This window comes from Nicotiana tabacum, chromosome 10, assembly GCF_000715075.1.
Source record: "Nicotiana tabacum cultivar K326 chromosome 10, ASM71507v2, whole genome shotgun sequence".
NCBI classification, from domain to species: Eukaryota; Viridiplantae; Streptophyta; class Magnoliopsida; order Solanales; family Solanaceae; genus Nicotiana; species Nicotiana tabacum.
In genome coordinates this window covers 161,097,455-161,119,464 of record NC_134089.1, presented here as the reverse complement: position 1 = coordinate 161,119,464, position 22,010 = coordinate 161,097,455, and the positions used below count along the sequence as shown (strand labels likewise).

Sequence of the window (22,010 nt, the reverse complement as noted above, 5' to 3'; positions counted from 1 at the left end):
GTGGATCAGACGTGCGACACGGTTACACATAGATTTCTTAAGTTATTAAAGTATTCCTCGATTCTTTTTAAATTATGAATTTCAAATGAAAACTTTTAAGTTCACACCCTTTCCTCAATTTCAACTCCTTTCAAAATATTTAATAAGTTAACTCAATCTCGCTTCTTCTTAAGACAAACAATAAACATAAATTAACAACAATATCAACAAGGCATAATGTAAGCCTAAAACTACCCGGACATAGGCATAGCTAGTAGCTATGTACGGACTCTTGTCACCTTGTGCATACATAGCCCCCACAAATAGAAGCACATAATGATTTAGTTCACCTATGGGGTTAAATTCCCTTTTACAAGGTTAGAAAGGAGACTTACCTCGCTCCGAAGTTCCATAACTGGCTCCCAAGCCCTTCCGACGGCTCAAACCGATGCCCAACACTCAAAAACTAGTCAATAATTATGCAAACCCATTAATATATACTCAAATACTCATTATAATCCTATTTACAACAATTTCCAACTCCACTTGAAAAGTCGATAAAATCACCCTCGGGCCCACGTGCCCGAGTTCTGAAAATCATCAAAGATAAACTTTGCCCATGACATCACGAACTCAAATATATAATTTATTCTCAATTCCATGTCCAAAATTCGTGGTCAAAATCCAAATATACAAGATTCTAGATTTTTCCACCAAAACCCCAATTTCTACTAATTTTCATGTTCAAATCCATATAAACTCATGTATTTAACTCAAAATTGTGAAGAAAGCACTTACCCCATTATGATTGATGAAGATGTCACTCTAATGTGCTCCAAAATTGGCTCCCATGGGCGAAATGAAATGAGATAGAGCCAAACCCTCGTTTTAAAGAAGACACTGCCCAGCCCTGACTTTCACTGTGGTCACTTGACCGCTTCTGCAGTTCCGCAGGTGCGGCCCAACTACCGCTTCTGCGATCTTCTACCAGACCCTACAACTCTGCATCTGCGGCCCCATCCGCTTCTGCGCCTTCGCTTCTGTGGCTCCACGCGCGCAGGTGCGATCCCACTTCTGTGAACTCGACCGCATATGCGGCCCATGCCTCCCCCGGCAAAATCCGCTTCTGTGAGTCCTTTCCCGCACCTGCGGGCTCGCACATGTGGCCCTCTTCATGCATGTGCGATTACACCAGATGCCCAGCTACCTCAGCCATTCCTCAAATTTCATTTTCGATCTATTAACCACCCGAAATCCACCCGAGGCCCCCGGGACCCCATCCAATCACACCAACCAGTTCCAAAATATAATGCAGACCTGCTCAAGGCCTCAAATCACATCAAACAATGCTAAAACTATAAGTCGCACTCCAATTCAAGCTTTATGAACTTTGGAACTTCAAACTTCCTCATTCGATGCCGAAACCTATCGGATCACGCCCGATTGACCTCAAATTTTGCACAGAAGTCATATTTGACATTATGGACCTACTCCAACTTCCAAAATCAGATTCTGACCCCGATATCAAAAAGTCCACTTCCGGTCAAACTTCTCAAAAACCTTCAAATTTCTAACTTTCGCCAAACGACTCCAAAATGACTTACGGACCTCCAAATCCACTTCCGGATACGCTCCCAATATCGAAATCACCATACGGAGCTATTCTCAGACTCCGAATTCCAAACGAACATTGATAACATTGAAATGCACTTCAACCAAAATTTATGAAATTCTTCCAAAATGCTGACTCCCATAATTGGCGCCAAAACGCTCCTGGGTCATCCAAAACCCGATCCAAACATATGCCCAAGTCTGAAATCATCATATGAACATGATGGAACCTTCAAATCCCAATTCCGAGGCTATTTACTCTAAAATCCAATTTTAGTCAATTCTTCCAACTTAAAGCTTTCAAAATGAGAATTTTCTTTCCTATTCAACTTCGAACTTCCCGAAATTCAATTCCAACCATACATATAAGTCATAATACGTGAAATGAAGCTGCTCATGGCCTTAAACCGTCGAACGACGCGCTAGAACTCAAAACAACCGGTCGGGTCATTAGATTCTCTCCCACTTAAATATACGTTCGTCCTCGAACGTGCTAAGAACTATGCTGGAGTTGTCTGAAATCACTATTTAACACCTCATGCACCTACCTGTCCTACCACAACTTAGTTGAGCATACTGGCTCGAGTAAATCTGAAGATTCCTCTTTTGTTTAGTCAAATTAGCCTTAGAGACAAATTCCAACATCCAGAATCTTCTGCCAGTCCTGTTTCCAACATACGAACACTGTATCAATCACCACAGGATGTACCAAAACATGACTGCATACCTTTGCTGAATTCACACCATGCACCGTGTAATTCACATGACCAGAATAGCATCCTATGATAATAATAACTGACATTCCATGGATCTGATGCTCCCAACACACCCTGTGACTCACATAAGTCCTATTCCAACTCTTGTAGTACCGCCACGACGGAAGAGATGTGTAGAAATTCATAACCGACCGCCGAGTCAATAATTCATTGAGTCTCTCCTCTTGACAAGAATCATTGCCTCATTATGAACCAAATAACTATATTTGCTCTTTAATGTACTTCATATAAATCTGACCGCACTGATCCTACGCCCAATAATCTCGTCTCACCCAGTATAAGCTGCTCAGGCAATAAGCCACTTCAGATATGACAAAAAGTCTCATATGATGTCACAATGTTCCAACAAGCTACCAACTCGAATGTGATAGATAAGGAAAATAAACCCTAGAAAGGACTACTCAACCCACACATCTAACTAGACAACCGAAAAGGTGTTATGAACTTTCCTCAGAAAATGGAAAACAAAACACACAAAGTAGCTATAGGGGACTGTACTCAACATCACACTGTTGCGGTGTGCAACCCGATCCATACAACATATCCGCGGTAGCGTGCCACCTAATTCATACAGAATAATCTACAAGGAATTACTTACCGAGCTAAAATGCCTATACCTACGAAATATTCGAATATCAGCCACAAGCACGCCAAGTGCATAATACCATCCCTAGGGAGACAGATAGTGCCATACACTACAAAAATCAAGCACAACTAAGGTGCGATATATGATCTGAATCTCGAGAACCATCCTACTTACATAACATCATCACTACGCGGAACCTCAACACGTAAGAAATTCATCGAGCTGTTTCACAACTCACACGACACAATATAGCATTACAAGAAATAGCCGATGATGAAATAACATCCAAGGTCCGAATACTTCTCCATGAGGAGCGCTACCCTAAAATGAACACGTCCAACTCGATATAGAGCCCACATTCACATTTAGATCCATCCATGGACCGCACTAGGCTATTAACCTTTCAAGGGTTCACAATAACCTTTTCCCCATGGTGCACAAGAACAACTGTCAAATGCGGAACAAATTTCCCTAGTCCACAACCAAATGAATCGAGCGCCCTTCAGGCATAAATTCTCACATTAATGATAGTACTACAATCTCTATACTTGGTTTCAATCTTTAAACCATCGAACAACGTGCTAGAATCAAAACGACCGATTGAGTCGTTACAGAGACCCAATGTCTCCATACTTGTTTGTTCTTGTGATGGAGTATTTGAATAGATCCCTCAAGCAGCTGAGACAAAATCTAAACTTCAACTATCACCCAAGATGCAACAAGTTGGAGATAGTCCATATATGATTTGTTGATGATTTAATTATGTGTTGCAGAGCTGATCCAATTTTTATAAAGTTGATGCTTCAGCAGTTCCACCACTTCTCTACAGTATCTGGTCTCAACGCAAATTTGGAAAAGAGTTCACTGTATGTGGCAGGGGTCAATCAACAACTTAAGGAACAACTATTGGATGAAATGCAATTTTCAGAGGGAGAGATCCCTTTCAAGTACTTGGGAGTTCCTCTTTCCTCAAAGAAGATCATAGTGCCTACCACTAGTTAAGAAAATGGTTGCAAGATAAGATGTTGGTCCACTAAATTCCTATCATATAGTGGAAGGGTGCAACTTATTAAAAGTGTGCTATTTGAGATGCAAACCTATTGGGCTCAGGTGTTTCTAATTCCCAAGAAGGTTATTCAACTCATAATTAAAGTTTGCAGAATCTTCCTATGGACAGGCAGTCATGAGAGCTCAAGGAAAGCCTTGGTTGCATGGGAGACATTATGTAAATCACATTCAGTAGGTGGTCTGAACTTCATAGAGTTTTATACATGGAATAGAGCAGTTATCAATAAATTACTATGGGCTGTAATAACTAAGAAAGATGCACTCTAGATAAAATGGATTCATACCTTCTATATCAAAGGGAAAGAATTGCAGCAAATAAATACTCCTACACATGCCTGTTGGCTGGTAAGAAAAATATTGGATGCAAAGAAATGGTTCCTCAACATGGACTACAATGTGACATTACAAAGTTGATGTGATAAAGATAAGTTTAGCATTAAGAAAGCTTACTTACTCTTCTTCCACAGTTTCAGAAAGTTCAATGGAAAAGGCTAGTACTGGGACCAACTACTATACCAAAACATAAGTTCATCCTTTGGTTGGCACTACTAGGTCGATTGACTATTGTTGATCGATTACAGAAATGGGACATACATGTCCACACTAACTGTGTTTTGTGTACCACTGGAGCTGAGGAAAACCTGCAGCATTTGTTCTTCCAGTGCCCTTACTCATCCCAAATTTGGAGTGCATTACTCAGGTGGCTAGGGGAGAATATGAGAATTATCAACTGGGATAAGGAGATTGATTGGATAAGAAGAAAGATGATGAACAACAGGCTACGAGCAGAGATCATGAAGTTCCTATGTGCTATTACTGTCTAACATGTATGGAATGAAAGAAATGCAATGAGATTTCAAGCTGAAAAGAAAGAAAGTCAACAGAGATTAAAAGAGATAGCCATACAGTTGCACACAAGAGGGCAGCACTTCAGCAAATGGAATAGAGTCTTAGGTCTTATTTGTTTTTTTAAAATTAAGATGTCTGAATCTAAATACACATCTGAATATCAAGATGTGTATTAAGATTAAGACATCTGAATCTAAATGTACATCTGAATGTTAAGATGTGTATTAAGATCTGAATACTAAATGATTAAGACTGTTTGATTTTTAACATCTAAATGGATAAAATTTATCTTTATTTGAAATTAATAAACATAAAATTAAAATAAAATACTAATTAATATAATATTCTATCAATAAAATATATATATTTTTTTAAAATATGGTAGTTGCTGGCGGTGATGGCTAACGGTGGTGCTTGTGAATGCCTACTAGAGACGGTGGTTGGTGGTAGGTTTGGTTGATGGTGATGGTTCAAGTTTGTAGCTAGTGGTGATTAGTAATGGTAGCGATTATGATTGAGGATGATGGTGGTGAGTGGTGATAGTTAATAATAACGGGTGGTGGTGGTAGTTGTGATTGAGGAAGGTGGTGTGGTGGGTGATGGTAGTTTATAATGATTGGCAGTGTCGGTTATGGTTATTGATGGTGATGGGGTGGTTAGTTGTGGTAGTTGAGGTGGATGAATGTTGTTTGTGGTTGAGAATTATGGTGGTGGGAGTGGTGCAGATAGTGGGTGGTAGTAGTCGATTATGGTGGCGGCTATGATTGAGGATGATGGTGGCGGCGGCGACAACATGGTAGTAGTTGATAATGGTAGGCGGTGACGACATAATAATGAATATGTATGATAGCATCTTAATAAAATTAAGTCTGTGTTGTGGATCTTAATCATACAGATTTATTCAAACCTATTAAGTGATTGTTAAGTAAAAAAAAATACACTTAATGATTAAGATTTGTTAATTAAGATTCAGACTTTAAAGAAACGCACTTAATATCTGAGATCTGAATGATTAAGATTCAAACTTACATTATCTCTAAACTTACCCTGTTTAGAGATAGTTGATATACTAGAAATAGAAACTTACACCTTCACAAATAGGTAGTGAGAATATGAAGGACTAGTTATAGAGTCAAATGTAACTAGTGTATGTATATAATTATACTTGGTTGAAATAAAATTTTAAAATTTTAACCTGAAAAAAAAAAAAAAAAAAAAATTTATGTAAATTCTTTATCAAGTTCTTTTATACATTTGTTATTTTGTTAAAGCTCAGAGAATGATTGTTTGAGAGAGTCCTTGAAAGAAATTAATACGACAAAGAAAGAGAAAGTGTATAAGTAAATTCGTTTTTGTATTGAATGCATATGTACAAAGGATAAAAATGAGTTTTACAAAGAATGCAACTTGGCAAACTAACGAAAAGTCATGTGTAATTACCTAAAATAGTATAATTACTAGGATAATAATTACGTATCGTATTAATTATACATTACAATAGCCTGTTTATTTGCCACAACTAACTATAATACAATTACCCTGAAATCTAACATTACTTAATTTAACATAGTAACCACAACTAGCTACCGTTAACAAACTAAACAAAAGTTAGATGCAAATATCATTTTGGCAAAGTTGGGTGGGCTTGGGCTCTATCTGGATTTGCTATAAGACCAGCCATTGATTTTAGGTTTGGATATGTCCATGAGTGTTAAGAGTCTTAGTAAAAATTGCACGAGATGCCCTACTTGGTCGCCCCATTTAACTTATATTCATTTTTGAAAAAAGTTTTAATTTGTACCTACTGTTTAAATAACTTCAGGCGTCTTTCTCCTTCTCCTTCTCCTCTTTCGTTTTCTGAATGCTGAAGATTGAGATATTGTTATGCGTTCTAGCCTGATGATTCATATATATATCTGCTTGTCCCATTATGTTCAGTTTGGTCTTATTCACAATAATTTAACCTCTTAGATATTTTAGCTTTACACGCATATTGATTTTTGGTTCTAATTTATCTGTAGTAACTTGTTTTCATGTCGAAAATATTTTTCATTCTTTAATCTTTGAAATGAACATCATCAATCGCTACTAATCATGATCTATTAAATTCATTGTTGTTTTAGAACTTCAGCTCTAAGAATGCTAAAATTCAGCAAATATAAACAAAAAACTTCAACTCCTAGAATGCTGAAGTTCAGCAAATACAAAATACTCTTCAGTCCTGAAGTTCCTCACAAACAAAACAAAGCTTCAGCTAAAACATGCTGAAGTTCAGCAAATACAGAACAAAGCTTCAGCTACTGGAATGCTGAAATTCAGCAATTACAAACAAAAACTTCGGTCAACGCATGTTGTTGTTTTATTGAACTGAAGTTTACCATTTGCACTATGAACTGAAGTTTGCGTGATTGCCTTTGCAAGTCAAGCCAAACTTCATGCAAAAATATCTTAAGTTTTGCTACACTTCACGCAAAAAAATTTGCTACTTTAGGCCCGTATGCCTGAAGTTACGCGAAAAGTGGATACGCTTGCAATTTTTTTTATAAAGCGGGCATAAGTTAAAACGTGACCCAAAAAGCGGGTATAGATGCAAATCCCCCGTAATCTTCTGGCCATAATCAATTGTGGATCTTTAGGTAAATATTATCCTAATTTTGTATATATATGAAAACAATCCCTATATCTATTATCTCATTTACTATGTTAACTTTATTCAAAAAAAAGAGGGTCATATTTGATCCTGAATTATGTGAAGGTTTATTAACACTTTTCGTTAATTTATTTTTTAATTACCTATTCATATCAGTCACCGATATTACCAAACGGTCCAAAACTGACTTGTATTTATCCTTATTCACTAACGAAAAATAATTAGACTCTAATTTGATTGTTTAGCATCATATTGCCACGTGTCCATCTGTGCTTAAAATTAAATTCACCCCTCCAATTTTACCTTTTATTTTCCTTCTTATCTTCCATTTTTATCTGTAATTGGATTTATTTTTTTATTTTTTTTAATAAATTTGTGCTATAACTTTTTGGGAAAAGTATTGGACTTGCAAGTAACTTCGTGTGGTGGGAAGAAATGGGGAGCCAACTAATTAGGACATAAACCATACGAGTGAAAAACATACGTGTAGTAACTACAGCCTCCAAATGAATTATTGTTGTGCTTTTTATGAAAACAAAACAAAACCATAGGAAGTTTGTCATCATGTTTCTAACGAATTCTTGAAAAGTAGAAAAGGGAACCATTCTTCTCACTCTTTCCCTGCAAAAAGCAGAGTCTTTTGAATTCTTGAAAATTCAATAACGCAATGGCTTTGCATTTCAACAGTGCGTGTTTGTGTTCTTTGAGCCAGAGGAGGGTGCAAACAATTAGGGCTCTAGCTTCTGAGAGTAGTGTTACAGTGAAAGCAGAAGAAGATAAGGTGAAACTTGGTGGGTCTGATTTGAAGGTGACAAAGCTTGGAATTGGAGCTTGGTCTTGGGGTGATACTAGCTATTGGAATAACTTTGAGTGGGATGGTGAGTTTCATAACTTCTTTGATTTTTATTACTACTTGTTGTTTCTTTAGCTTCGATTTTTTTATTGCATTGCTGGTGTTAGTGCGTGTTGCTACTGCTTCTTTTTTCATCTTTCTTTGAGTCGAGGGTCTTCCACCCTATACTTCCCATATCCCTTTTCAGACCCCACTTGTGAGATTACGCTGAGTTTATTGTTGTTGTTATTATTGGTGAGGTTCATAGAATTGAGAAAGTTTTTGAAAATTTGGCAATTATGCTTCTCTTTATTTGCATTTTTTGGGGGTAATTCAGTTTGCTTATTGGTTTCCTAAATCCTGATTACATTTGTGGATGAATTTGATTCTGTACTAAGCTTGGCTATTGTGGAAAAGTATTCTCTACTCGTTTCCTTTTTTGTCATGTTAAAATGAGTGTTCAAGTTTGGCATTATGCCCCTCTTCTCCCTTACTATATGAATAGTAAGTATTGTGTCTGTTTATTAAAGTATTAATTTTTTGCTAGTCACTAGTCAGCGATTTGTTAGTGTTGGGCTAAGCCAGCCCGTATATACTCTTAACATGGTGTAATATTATCCGCTTTGGCCAAGTTCGCGCAGGTTTCCCCAAAAGGCCTCACAAACTTGTTGGGCTCAGATACCAGTTTGTTAGGCTAAACCAGTCCCCAGCCGACGAGCCGACGAACCTGGGCTTTGATACCAGTTGTTGGGTAAAAACAGCCCGCATATGCTCTTAACTGATGTGGTATTGTCCGCTTTGGGTCAAAACCGTACGGTTTTCCCCAAAAGACCTCACGCCATTACAAGATCCCTACACCTTATATGTAGGCGTCCAATCTTTTCAGCTACCAATGTGAGACTTTTGTTGGTACACCACCAACTAGGAGATTCATTCTGGAAACTTAGAGATAATACATATATAGAAAGCTGGATTCTCTTGGTAAGAGGGTCTTGTTTGCTGGTATTAACGTAGCTTGAAGGGAATGCCCCAAATTGATTGTGGTTTGTGACTTCTTTACTAAGGAAAGAACGAAATTGGATTGAGGCTTAATCCCATTTTGTGTAACGTTCACCAGCTCACGATTGTCATTCACTAAGGACAATCTTAAATTGAAGTGTGACTAAAATTGTGCCTGATCCGTGCATTCCTACTTACATTTCTTTTTGGAAAATATATTGCTATTAGTTACTATTGCTACTGCAATTACTGCCATTGTTAGATATTCCTTTTCCTTCCTAATTTGTTGAAGATAGTCAATAAATTTATAGCTATTTCAGCCTCTACCTTATGATAATATCTTCATCACTGTTTATCTAGAATGTCATCTTCCCTCCTGTCACGGATCTTATCATTTCCCTTGAAATCAGATGATCTACTAATTCAAGTATCAGATTTTTCTTTCCTTTTCTCATTTATTAGCATCCAGTTTATTACCCTCTTTGTTCATTCAGGTTGTAGATAGCAGAAAGGTTCTTAAACAGATTTTTTGGCTTACTCTGCCCTTACCAAGAAAAAAGAGTACACTTGTATTCTGGCTAACAGAAAGTTTCTTTTTTTCTTTCAAAATTTCAAATCCAAGTTTGGCTCTGATTAGATCCTTAGAGCCAGCGCTGGCGAGCAGCCCTTAAACCCAAAAAAAAGGTTTAGGAAAATAACAGAGAAATCGCTACTTCCCAACTGCTATTCTTGTTATTCTCTTCTTGCAAAGCCACCATTGAAAATATTCCTTTTTTTCAGTTTCTAGAAATTCTCCATTTTCAGTTTCCTCTGTGAAAAGTTATCTAGTTTGAAGAACAGAAAATATTTGTTGCGATATATATGCACACCTAAACACTAAGCACACATAAGGAAATTATCCAAACGAGCATGCTTAATTTTTTTTAACACTGGAGTGATCACAGATAGGAAGCTGAAGGCTGCAAAGTCTGCTTTTGATGCCAGCATTGATTGTGGAATAACATTCATCGATACTGCTGAGGTTTATGGTTCAAGGGTGAGGAATTGGTTTTTATTTTGTCAATTCTCCTAGTCTGCTAAATTCTATAGAAAGATGGACAATCACGCGAAAACCACTATTTCCTCTACTTGCAGTTCTCATTTGGTGCGATAAATTCTGAAACACTGCTAGGAAGGTGAGCTCTAACTTCTCCTATGCTCATTAATTTCACTTGTGGCCAAGAGAATGTCACTTAGCATCTTCTCTACGTTTGTTGTTTTAACAATTAAAATTTTTGCTTTTATATTAGATTCATCAAGGAAAGAAAAGAAAGTAATCCAGAAGTCGAGGTTGCTGTTGCGACTAAATTTGCTGCATTGCCGTGGAGGCTAGGCCGTCAAAGTGTCCTAGCCGCCCTCAAGGATTCTCTTGCACGTCTCGAACTTTCTTCAGTTGATCTTTATCAACTTCACTGGTAGGCTTCTTGGACCCTCTCTTTTTGGTTAATTTTCTGTAATTCTGTCAAACAAACAGTAGATAATTGATCAAAGCTTCTTTTTGGTATAATTCTCAGGCCAGGAATATGGGGAAATGAAGGTTTGTCTTGACTGATTACCTTGTTCCATTCAACAAATCAGCTATTTTTATTTCACACGTAAAATTGAGAAAAGCTTAGTCTATGAGAAAATCCCTTTTCAGGTTATATTGATGGTTTAGGAGATGCAGTGGAGCAGGGCCTTGTAAATGCTGTGGGAGTATCTAACTATAGTGGTAAACCTATTATTTCTAGTCACTCAAGTATTGTGACAGTTATTGATGATTTCTTTTAGTTGACTCTCAACTCGGTAGCATTTTGGATTGCTTACTTTACAAGAGTGTTATGAAAATATGACTCTTCGGCAAATTAACCAAGAATTCATGCTAAATACAATAATTGGCCGATTGAAGTAATTCTTGTTTCAGAAAAGCGTCTTCGCGCTGCATACGAGCAGCTGAAGAGGAGAGGCATCCCGCTAGCTTCAAATCAAGTCAATTATAGCCTGATATATAGGTTTCCAGAGCAAAATGGTGTAAAGGCTGCCTGTGATGAACTGGGAGTCACGTTGATTGCATATTCACCCATCGCTCAAGGTACACCCTGATCTTTTTTCTTTGGGTGATACATTCAAGGTAAACCCTGATTGAGCAGTTACTTGCCTAATTTTGTTGATTCTGGGTATTGTAACTATTTCTGTGAAGATGTGCTCTCTAGTGGCCCAAATTGTGGCCTCAATGAACCAGACATGAAATCATGGCCACGAAATAATGTTTTGGACTTATCATGTTTGGATTGTCGTCTTGAGAATTCTGAATTGTAGAGAACTTGCTGAAGCATACTATGTAAACGGGTTCTTGCTTCTCTTATTATGAAGCAACACTAAGTTGTCGTTCCACTAATGCCTTTGCTTCCACAGGCGTGTTTCGCTAAGGCTAACTGGAGGTCTAGATTGTGTCTTTACTGCGGGTAGTTAAATTACAACAAACAATTATGTCTCTCCAAGTTGCATACCCAAGTTTGTTGCTGAAGCTACTGATAAAAGCAATAGTTTATCCCTTATTTGCTCTCTTTTGGTGTCTTTGGAGGGGAAACACTATTTACCAGTACGTTATGCTATTTGCTTCAAAGAACTTATGTTGTGCCCTGATAATGATATGTTTCAGCATCTTAATTGTATACTTTGCTTGGGATAATTTGGCTCAAACTCATTTACATTTCCAAACTCATGCAGGAGCTTTGACCGGGAAATATACCCCGGAAAATCCACCCACCGGCCCTCGAGGACGGATCTATACTCCTGAATTTCTAACCAAAGTAAGGGCTTTATAGTATATGATTACAGATTATTAAGAACTTCACTTTTTACGTCTCAAGAACTTTTGTGCACTGCAGTTGCAGCCACTCATAAATAGAATAAAGGAGATAGGAGAAAGCTACAGTAAGACTCCAACACAGGTATGTCTTCCCTATTTCTAGAAAATTTCATGATTTAGCTAAGCTTAATTTCTTCAGGTGTAGCTTTGTTTGGGATGCTGTTATGCTAGTCGTAGTAGAAGCTGTAAGTTACTAGGTTAGTGGTTACACCACCATCGCAAAAATCATATCTTTTAGCTGGAAAAGATGAAGTACAAGTGACAATGGACTGTCAAATGAACCCTACTAACTAGGTGCAAGTCATGAGTTCGAACCTTACTATAGACAAAAGGGCGGTATTTAAGTAGATTAGGATAGAAACTGTTCCATTATCCATCGAGTTCGAACCATGCAATTTAGTCCTCAAGAATTTCAGTTATCAAAAAAAGAGGCGTACTAGCTGGGCGGTATTTAAGTAGATTAGGATAGAAACTGTTCCATTATCCATCGAGTTCGAACCACGCAATTTAGTCCTCAAGAATTTCAGTTATCAAAAAAAGAGGCGTACTAGCTTAGTGTATGATCCTATAATCAAAACAAGATTTTTTTTTCTTTTACGACAGTCCATTGAGTCAAGATTTATAAAATCATAAGGAAATTCCAAGTTCACCTTTGAGTCAACATTCAATATACTTTAGGGATTTACGTTACAATACACTGATGGTGTACAAATGTTTTTACACTTCAGCGAATTCTAACTTGTGATATTAGGTTAATTATTATATTTACTAGATTACAAATTAATGCTTATCAACAAATTTACCTATAACTTCTTAATAAGTGACCTGATCGTGTAAATATTTTATATGTCATCAGTGCATAGACCTTAAACTCGTATTTTAGGTGGTTCTTGAATGACTTCAGGAATATGATAGTCATTACTTGGGCAATTCTTGGAAAGTCTTAAGGAGAAAAGGCGAAGAGAAATAATGATTTTCATTGTGTAAAGATATGACATCTGGGCCTAACTCAACCCCAAAAGTTAGCTCGTGGAGGAAGGACTGCCCAAGTCTAAGGAGACCACCAGCCCATTCCCTAACCAATGTGGGACTCTAACCTACTCTAACATCCCCTTCGCACGCCCAGACCACCAACTGGAGCGTGGACAAAGTATTATAGGAGCCCAAACGGGAACGGACCTGGCTCTGTTACCATGTAAAATATTTAGAAAATGGAAAATGCTTTTGCACTCATTTGCTCGTCTTGTTACCTTCCACAGGTGGTCCTGAATTGGTTGATTGCACAGGAGAATGTTGTTCCCATCCCAGGAGCCAAAAATGCAGATCAAGCTAAAGAATTTGCTGGTGCATTGGGTTGGAGACTCACTCAAGATGAAGTTGACGAACTTCGGTCTTTGGCATTAGATGTAAAACCGGTTACAGGTTTCCCTGTCGAAAAATTATAAGCTGACAAGTTAATTTTTACATGTACATCAATTTTTTTCCTTAAATGTCTACATGTATTTCACAGTGATTAGTTTTAGAGAGTATAAGATTTAGAAAGTCTTGAAAATATAATGACTGCTGAAGCCTTGAATACTACTCCTATTCTCCATGTGAAACTGCTGTATGTTAAGCAAAAGTATAAAATCCCCTGGTATTTACCATTAATGGGCGAAATATAATACATTCAAACTCCTCTATAATAACATCGTTTGTTTCGAAATTTTTTGGCTGCTATAGTGAAGTGCTGTCATTAAGAATATATATTACTAACATAATATGAAAAATTAGTTTTATAGTGAAGTGACTGTAGTAGTAAGATATTTGAAGGTAATAGTTATTGATATGTTTACTTTATGTGGTAGTGTACTAGTTGGTGATTCAAAGTAAAACATTTGAAGGGAAAAGTTATTGATCTGTTTTATTTTATGTGGTAGTGTACTATTTGGAGATTCAAAGGTATTTTTGCGATTATGATATTTATATATATTTTAAATATTTTAATTTATTAATAATTGTGATTTGTATTATTTTTAATGTAACTTCTAAATATATAAATTTTATTTAAAATAACTTTAAGATTCTATTTCTAAATTCACATTGAAAATTAAATAGTTTGACTTTTGTAACCCGCCACATAAAATAGAACGGACGGAATAACTATTATTATTACTCTTATGAACCAATACTAACATTATATAAAATCTGAAATTTTGACGTCTTTTTTTACCGTGCTTTTTTTTCTTTTTCCTTTGAATTTAGATGCCTATGGAAAAGAGTTTTATATTCCTATCCAAAAATGTGAACATGACATTGTTTTTCAAATATGCGACACTGACATATTAAATTAACAGCAAGAATGATATGTTAAGTAACATAAAAAAACGTGGGAATTAAAAAGGCAATCAAGAGCAAAACTCTCTTGCTTAGTACACCTACCAAATTCTATTTGACTTCGTTACCGAATAGTTGAATACTCCTTCCGTCTCAAATTATTTGTCTGTATTTTTTTTTTTACGTCCCTTAAGAAACATTAATTTGGAGAGGCTTTGAATTATTTCACTCTTATTTATGACATAAGAATTTAGGGGTGTCAATGGTTCGGTTCGACCGGTTATTTTATAAAATTTGCACCATACCAATTTTTCGGTTATTCTATTATGTATAACTAAAATTGAAACCATCCCAATCATGTCGGTTTCTCTTCGGTGTACGGTTCGGTTAATTTTCGGTATTTTTTTTAATATCATGTAAAATTCACCAATAGAAGTAGAATTGCAATAATATACGTTCTTTTATAGGACATGACAAAACTCTCTAGACATTTTTACTGTTTAAAAGGTGATGAATTAAAAAAAAAGATGGCTAGAGTATAGATCCATCAACTATTCTACAACAACGTAAAAGAAATCAAACAAAGGCAAAGAAAATATTAATCACACAAGTTGAAAGATATACAAAACTGGGACTCAAGAATAAAGTCTATAGAAGATTAAATATTCAAAAAGATAAATCTAAATTATATGAAAGGAAACATATTCAATACATTGTAGTTTGCTACTCATAATCGCCAGAATACTTTGTGTCTTGCTAATAAAGATACTTGAAATAACTTAGTTTAAGTAGAAGTAGCATAATAGGTTTTAGGAATTAGTATTTTGAGTTTAATTACTTGTTGGCTTGTAATAGTTTTCATAATTCCAAGGTTCAAGAAAAATTTAATGCATTATTATTTTTAAACTTATTAAATAAATATAATTTCTACATGTAAAATTTATTCGGTACGATTCGGTATTTTTTCGATTTATTTTTATAAAATAGAAAACCTACCTAATTATCGGTGCAGTTATACATTTATATAAAAACCTACGGTTTCTTAAAAAGAAACCTAAAAATCGGTTCGGTGCGGTACGGTTCGGTCGGTTTTCGAATATCCATTGACACCCCTACATAAGATACAATCTCTCATCATTGAATACTTACTTTATTTATGCGTTATCTCAATCTTTAAGAATAATTACTATTAAGGACAAAATGAAAAAAATACAATTTATTTTATCTTGAACTTCTAAAATAATAAATAATTTGAGACAACTATATTTAAAAATTACAATAGATTATTTGAGACGAGGGGTATAAACAAATCCAAGAACTTAGTTAATATAGTACATATTGGAAAAAGGACTATTATCATTGGTTACCAAATCAAGAAAGTAGAAAAACAAACTATTTAAACCAAATCAAGAAAGTAGAAAAACAAACTATTTAAAAAAATAACTAGAGTTCAATCATAATATAATAATGGACCCCAATCTTCTTGTCTCCTTAATTAACATCATTACTCCTTGAACACAATACTTAATAAAATATGTACAACTGAAATAAGCTATATATAATAAAATAAGATTAAAAAAAGAGGATAACTGCTAACGTGGCTACAGGATTTAGCAGCATTAGATCCACAAGGTGTAAAGGGGTCCATAAGAGAAGAGAAGAAGATTTCATACAGCTAAGACTATATGGGAGTAGGGACCCTAATATTGACAGCTAAAGCCACTGTTTTTTGCTGTATCCAAAGATAATTCATACATCATTTTCTTTTCTCATTAATACTACTGTCCACTTCCAAAAGTTATGATTCTTGAATGAGTGAAGCAGAGACCATATAGTTTTTTTTCTGAGTTGAGTTTGGTTTTTTTCCATTACTATATTTTTGGTGTTTGTTCCATTTGTAAGTTTAAAGGTATGATCTTTTGAGTTCACTTCTTTTTTTGGTCAAGTTATGTTATAATTAGAAGTGGGGTGCAAAAAAGATTGTATTTTTAGCCATTTTTGATGTGTTGGAGTTTCTGTTATGTGCAGGTTGGTTCTTTGGTACATTTAACTTGTCAGAGATTCTCTGTTCTGTTGTCAATTCTTCCTTCTTTCAGTCAGGTAAACTGCAGAGTAATTTCCCTCTACTGCGCTCTCGACCAAGATTCTTTCCATTCTTTCTATATTTGGTTTTCTCCCTCTTGTTCTTCTTCTGGGGGGTTTTGTTAAGGGGGGGGGGGGGGGGGAGGACAAGAAGAAGAGACAGGACTGTTTGAAGCTTATGTGTTATGTCATGCTTGTCTATATTTAGTTATCTCAGCATACTTTTTAGAGATTGTACTAATCTCCTTTTTTTGGCTCAATTCTGTCTTTTCTTGTGGTGCTCATGTTTTCCCTTGTTTTATGATCCTTTTTGGAAGAGTAGATTCTACTTTTTCTTGATGTGAAAAAAGTATTTTTTTTTTCACTTTGTCCAAGTAATACATTAAGCATTTAATTCTGTCTATTTTTCTTTTTCAAAGTTTGATAATTTTAGGATTATTGTGGGAGCATTGGCATAACTGTTAAAGTTGCTGTCGTGTGACCAAGAGATCACGGGTTCGTGCCGTGAAAACAGCCTCTCTCTTGCAGAACAATAGATACTTTTGGTCCGGCCTTCCCCGGACCCCGCGCATAGCGGGATCTTAGTGCACCGGGATGCCCTTTTTTGATGATTTTAGGACTATCTTTTTAATGTGTCTAAAGACTGTTTCTTTCCTTCATATGCAGTAGTTTTAGCCATGAATCCATGTCTACCTGAATGGAATATTGAGGCTGAACTCCCTGTTCATCAAAAGAAGCCAATGGGGTAAATACTCTCTCTTTACCACATAATCAAAGTATAAATTTGTCTAAAAATCTTGAATTAGCTTCAACTGGAATGCCTTTACTACAGATTTGATCATGAGCTAGTGGAGCTGTTATGGCGAAACGGAGAAGTAGTATTACACAGCCAAACACATAAAAAACAGCAAGGCTATGATCCTAATGAATGCAGACAGTTTAACAAACATGATCAACAAACAATAAGAGATATTGTCTCCTGTGGAAATCACACCAGTTTGATTCAAGATGATGAAACTATCTCGTGGCTTAACTGCCCTATCGATGAATCGTTTGAGAAAGAATTTTGTTCCCCTTTCTTATCTGAAATTTCAACAAATCCAATTGAGGCTGATAAATCAATTAGGCAATCAGAGGACAATAAGGCTTTCAAGTTTGATCCTTTAGAGATCAATCATGTTTTTCCACATTCACATCATTCTAGTTTTGATCCAAATCCAATGCCCCCTCCAAGATTTCACAACAGTGTATCAGCACAGAAAAGTGTTAAAAACAATCTTAAGGAGGGGTCTGTGATGACAGTTGGTTCAAGTCACTGTGGTAGCAATCAAGTTGCCATTGACGCGGATACTAGCCGGTTTTCAAGCAGTGCAAATATAGGTTTATCTGCAGCAATGATCACTGACTATACTGGTAAAGTTAGTCCGCAAAGTGATACAATGGACCGAGACACATTTGAACCAGCTAACACATCATCTTCAGGCGGATCGGGTAGTAGTTATGCTAGAACATGCAATCTATCTGCAGCAACCAATAGTCAAAGCCACAAAAGGAAAAGTAGAGATGGTGAAGAACCAGAATGCCAAAGTAAAGTAAGTTAATTTAGCTTCTAAACCAAGGATAACATATCTTTATCATGAAAGGATTACTGAAATTACATAAATTTTTATGTAGGCAGGTGAGCTAGAATCAGCTGGAGGAAACAAGTCAGCCCAAAAATCTGGAACTGCACGTAGGAGCCGTGCTGCAGAAGTGCATAACCTCTCTGAAAGGGTAGAATTGTTGGACCTTCCTATGAATATCTATATATATATTAGTAGGACCTATTTCAAAAGAAATACACCTTAATCATCAAATGACTTTTGTCGTTGCAGAGACGGAGGGATAGAATCAATGAGAAGATGAAGGCCTTGCAAGAGCTTCTTCCTCACTCTACTAAGGTATGTTGATTACACTTCTCATGGACTACATTTTTTACTTTCCATCTGATTATGAAATCATTAGCATTGAAAAGTAGAATAGCATCCGGCGCAACCTATTATAACACCATAAATTTACACAATCTGTAGTGAATTGGGAGTAGTTTCGAGGTAGATGCTAGAAAAACATTAGTGAAACTTGTAAAGTGAATAGCTCACAAGTTTAATAAGACAGGCAACAGGTATATCATGACTTAGAAGTTAGATATATGGGATATTTTTCAACAATTTAGAGCAGGCTTATTTTACTCTCTATGCCGACTGCAAAAGCTAAAAGGGCAGCCCGGTGCACTAAGCTCCCGCTATACGCGGGGTCCGGGGAAGGATCGGACCACAGGGGTCTATTTTACGCAGCCTTACCCTGCATTTCTGCAAGAGGCTGCTTCCACGGATTGAACCCGTGACCTCCTGGTCATCTAGCAGCAACTTTATCAATTACGCCAAGGCTCCCCGACTGCAAAAGCCAATGTATTGAAAATAAAGATTGGGAATATCTGATGCTTGTTTACACCTACTCAGCTTGATTTTTTCTTGGATTTCAAATTTTGTGTTTCCTGTCTTTCTTTTTTCAGACAGATAAAGCATCAATGCTGGATGAAGCTATTGAATACTTAAAGTCACTTCAGATGCAACTTCAGGTATAAACTTCCAGGACACAAACTCAGTTATTGTGAACAGTTACTTGTAGTTATCTTTAGATGATCTGATAGTGCAGTGAATATAAGTTAAACCGAATGTTTCTTTTATGGTGGTTTTAGATGATGTGGATGGGAAGTGGCATGGCATCAATGATGTTTCCTGGTGTCCAACACTACATGTCCAGAATAGGAATGGGGATGGGTTCGCCAACGGTTCCTTCCATTCACAATGCCATGCATTTAGCTAGGCTTCCTTTGGTTGATTCAACAATTCCTATGAATACAGCTGCTCCTAATCAAGCTGCAATATGCCAGAATTCAATGTTGAATTCGGTTAACTATCAACGCCATTTGCAGAATCCCAACTTTCAAGACCAATATGCCAGTTACATGGGGTTCCATCCACTTCAAGGAGCTTCTCAGGTTTGATCTTCCACCTACCTATACTAATTCTGATCATGTACCCTTACTATAAATAGCAAAACTTGTTTCCTGAATTCTCTTTTGGTTCGCATTATTCGCTTTTCTTTTGCAGCAAATGAACATTTTTGGCTTAGGTTCACAAACAGCACAGCAAAGTCAGCAGTTACCACATCCTACTAATAGTAATGCACCCAACACTTGAAGAGTTATTGCCGTAGATGCTATTAATGGAAACTTAGGTAAGGGATCCTCTCTTGCTTTACCATTTGAAAGTTGTATGGAGCTGTTTTTGCATAGGTAATTAATTACTCAGAGAGCTATGGAGTCACTCCAATTTTCAAGTTGAACCAGTCTAATTTTCGACACATATAACAATGTTTTTTCACCTCTCATTGGAAGTACATGGAAAATCGGTGAAGATAAAGTAAACCAATCAATGTGTTCGTTCCCTTTTTTCATACTAGCTTCTCTATTAACAAATATTCACTATAAAAGCCAAGTTTTACTCGAAAACGATTTTTATGTTATGTGGTATATATGTCCTTTGTAACAGCATTTCACTATAACAGCAAAAAAAATATCAGAAAAAATGAGGCTGTTATAGAGAGGTTTGACGGTATATATGAAAATCTTTGTATTTTGAGTGGCGACCTCTGATGATTAGGAGTACCATCTCCTCTCATCTGTATTGATGACATTATCAGTCAGCTCTTTGATTATGCCTACCCAGAATAGTAAAGATCATCTGAATTTATAAATTCATTCTATTTTCAATGACAGGACAATGAAATCGGTTCATTTGGCCTATGTTTATCATGGTACGAGACTTTAGCTATCGTTGCAGACAGATCTTAAGGATTTTGGATGCTAGTCTTCCAAAGATGTAAGCGATGAAGGCACCAAATTCATGAAATACATATATTTTTTTGTATGAATTTGTGCCAAACTCATCAAGACTTCCTCATATATGTGAGAAAAAAGCAGCTATAGCAATACTGGGGATCTATAAGTTTTATTCTATACGTGCATATTTTTCATGTTGCCAACTTTTATGCCGTCAATTGACAGGATTAGTAGTTGGCATCTATCTTGAATATATCTAACGAATTGTAAGCTACTGTATATAACTGAATTTACTGAGGAATAAAAAAACTATTTGATCGTCAATATTAACGAATACTAGTTGGTTTATCTCACTTTTGTTTATTGTTTTTTTCCTGGGTATCACATAAGATATTTCTATGGAAATCAAGGTTGCTCACTATTCTGTGTGGCTAGCCATGAGCATTCATTGTACAGTTTAGCTTTTTCTTTTATCTTAATCACATCATCTGGCATATCATTTCTAGTGCCTATGCCCCCACCTTCAAAAGAATAATTAAACTAAAAGGAGCTCCAAATAGCAGCGGATTTAGGGGGGCAGAAGGGGGTTTATTTGCCGGAGGCAAAATCTGTTTTGTGCCTCTATATATTATGTTTATGCAGCCCAAAAGCATAGTCATGTGCTCAAGAGGGTTCAAAACCTCTGTTGATTCAATTCCCACTGGCCACAGTCTCTTTTAATTTTTTAACATTTTTCTTTTTGAATCCCCTCCAAATTACTAGAAAATTATTGCTGCAATGTTATGATAAAGAATTTTGCATTAAGTTTGAAAACCAGCTGTTTCTTATATGATCAGAACTTAAACATAATATCCATCAGTTTAGACTGGAGAGGAAACCATCATTACTTACTAATAACAACCTTCATAGCACCAAAAAAATCAAGAAAAAAAGGAAAGAAGCTTCACATAAAAGAAAAAATTATGAGCAGAGTGTAACTGAATATCTTCTATGACTATTCTTTTATACAAAACTAATGATAGAAACAGATATAAGTAGCAGATTTCTTTGTGTGATGTTTCAAAGACATTTTTCCTTGGTCAAGAAGGATGGCTCTCTTGTCTGCAATGTTCTGATATTTATCATGTTGTGTTCAAAGTTGTCTCTTACCATCCCATCAGAGGGAAGGCAAATATCTCAGATCATGTTCTACTACATTTCACAACCACAATAACTATGAAATGGCCAATTAACTTCCTATTTCAGTTGGACAATATTTGGTCCTTTGGAAGGGGAGCCTTGACGTAATTGGTAAAGTTCCTCTCATATGACCCCTAGTCACGAGTTCGAGCCGTGGAAACAGTCTCTTGCAGAAATACAGAGATAGACCCTTGTGGTCCAGCCCTTCCCCGGACTCGCGCATTGCGGGAGCTTAGTGCACCGGACTGCCTTTTTTTAATAACTAGTCCTTTGAAGATTACTACCTAAATGCGCATACTAACATATATAT

The 22,010-nt window shown here is 36.3% G+C and overlaps 2 protein-coding genes across 4 annotated transcripts; both read left to right on the top strand.

Moving 5' to 3' along the window:
• The first annotated feature begins 7,999 nt into the window (after positions 1 to 7,999).
• LOC107806016 (putative oxidoreductase At1g06690, chloroplastic) lies at positions 8,000 to 13,792 on the top strand. The gene is made up of 10 exons (XM_016630130.2): positions 8,000 to 8,397; positions 10,295 to 10,386; positions 10,485 to 10,525; positions 10,640 to 10,804; positions 10,904 to 10,926; positions 11,029 to 11,100; positions 11,293 to 11,460; positions 12,099 to 12,181; positions 12,260 to 12,322; positions 13,500 to 13,792. Exons 1-10 carry the CDS (start codon positions 8,187 to 8,189, stop codon positions 13,683 to 13,685), a joined length of 1,104 nt encoding a protein of 367 aa, XP_016485616.2. The 5' UTR covers positions 8,000 to 8,186; the 3' UTR covers positions 13,686 to 13,792.
• A 2,431-nt stretch (positions 13,793 to 16,223) lies between these two features.
• On the top strand, positions 16,224 to 20,845 carry LOC107793439 (transcription factor PIF4-like). Of its 3 annotated transcripts, XM_075223476.1 has the most exons (11): positions 16,328 to 16,465; positions 16,585 to 16,656; positions 17,058 to 17,133; positions 17,305 to 17,383; positions 17,471 to 18,230; positions 18,313 to 18,411; positions 18,513 to 18,578; positions 19,190 to 19,255; positions 19,376 to 19,678; positions 19,791 to 19,917; positions 20,459 to 20,845. In XM_075223476.1, the coding sequence occupies exons 4-10, from the start codon at positions 17,316 to 17,318 to the stop codon at positions 19,878 to 19,880; spliced, it is 1,452 nt and encodes a 483-aa protein (XP_075079577.1). In that variant the 5' UTR covers positions 16,328 to 16,465; positions 16,585 to 16,656; positions 17,058 to 17,133; positions 17,305 to 17,315; the 3' UTR covers positions 19,881 to 19,917; positions 20,459 to 20,845. The 3 variants fall into 3 exon arrangements, with proteins under 3 accessions (XP_075079575.1, XP_075079577.1, XP_075079578.1); XM_075223474.1 differs by lacking the exon at positions 17,058 to 17,133 and having other exon boundaries at positions 16,224 to 16,465; XM_075223477.1 differs by lacking the exons at positions 16,585 to 16,656; positions 17,058 to 17,133 and having other exon boundaries at positions 16,464 to 16,584.
• The last annotated feature ends 1,165 nt before the right edge of the window (positions 20,846 to 22,010 follow it).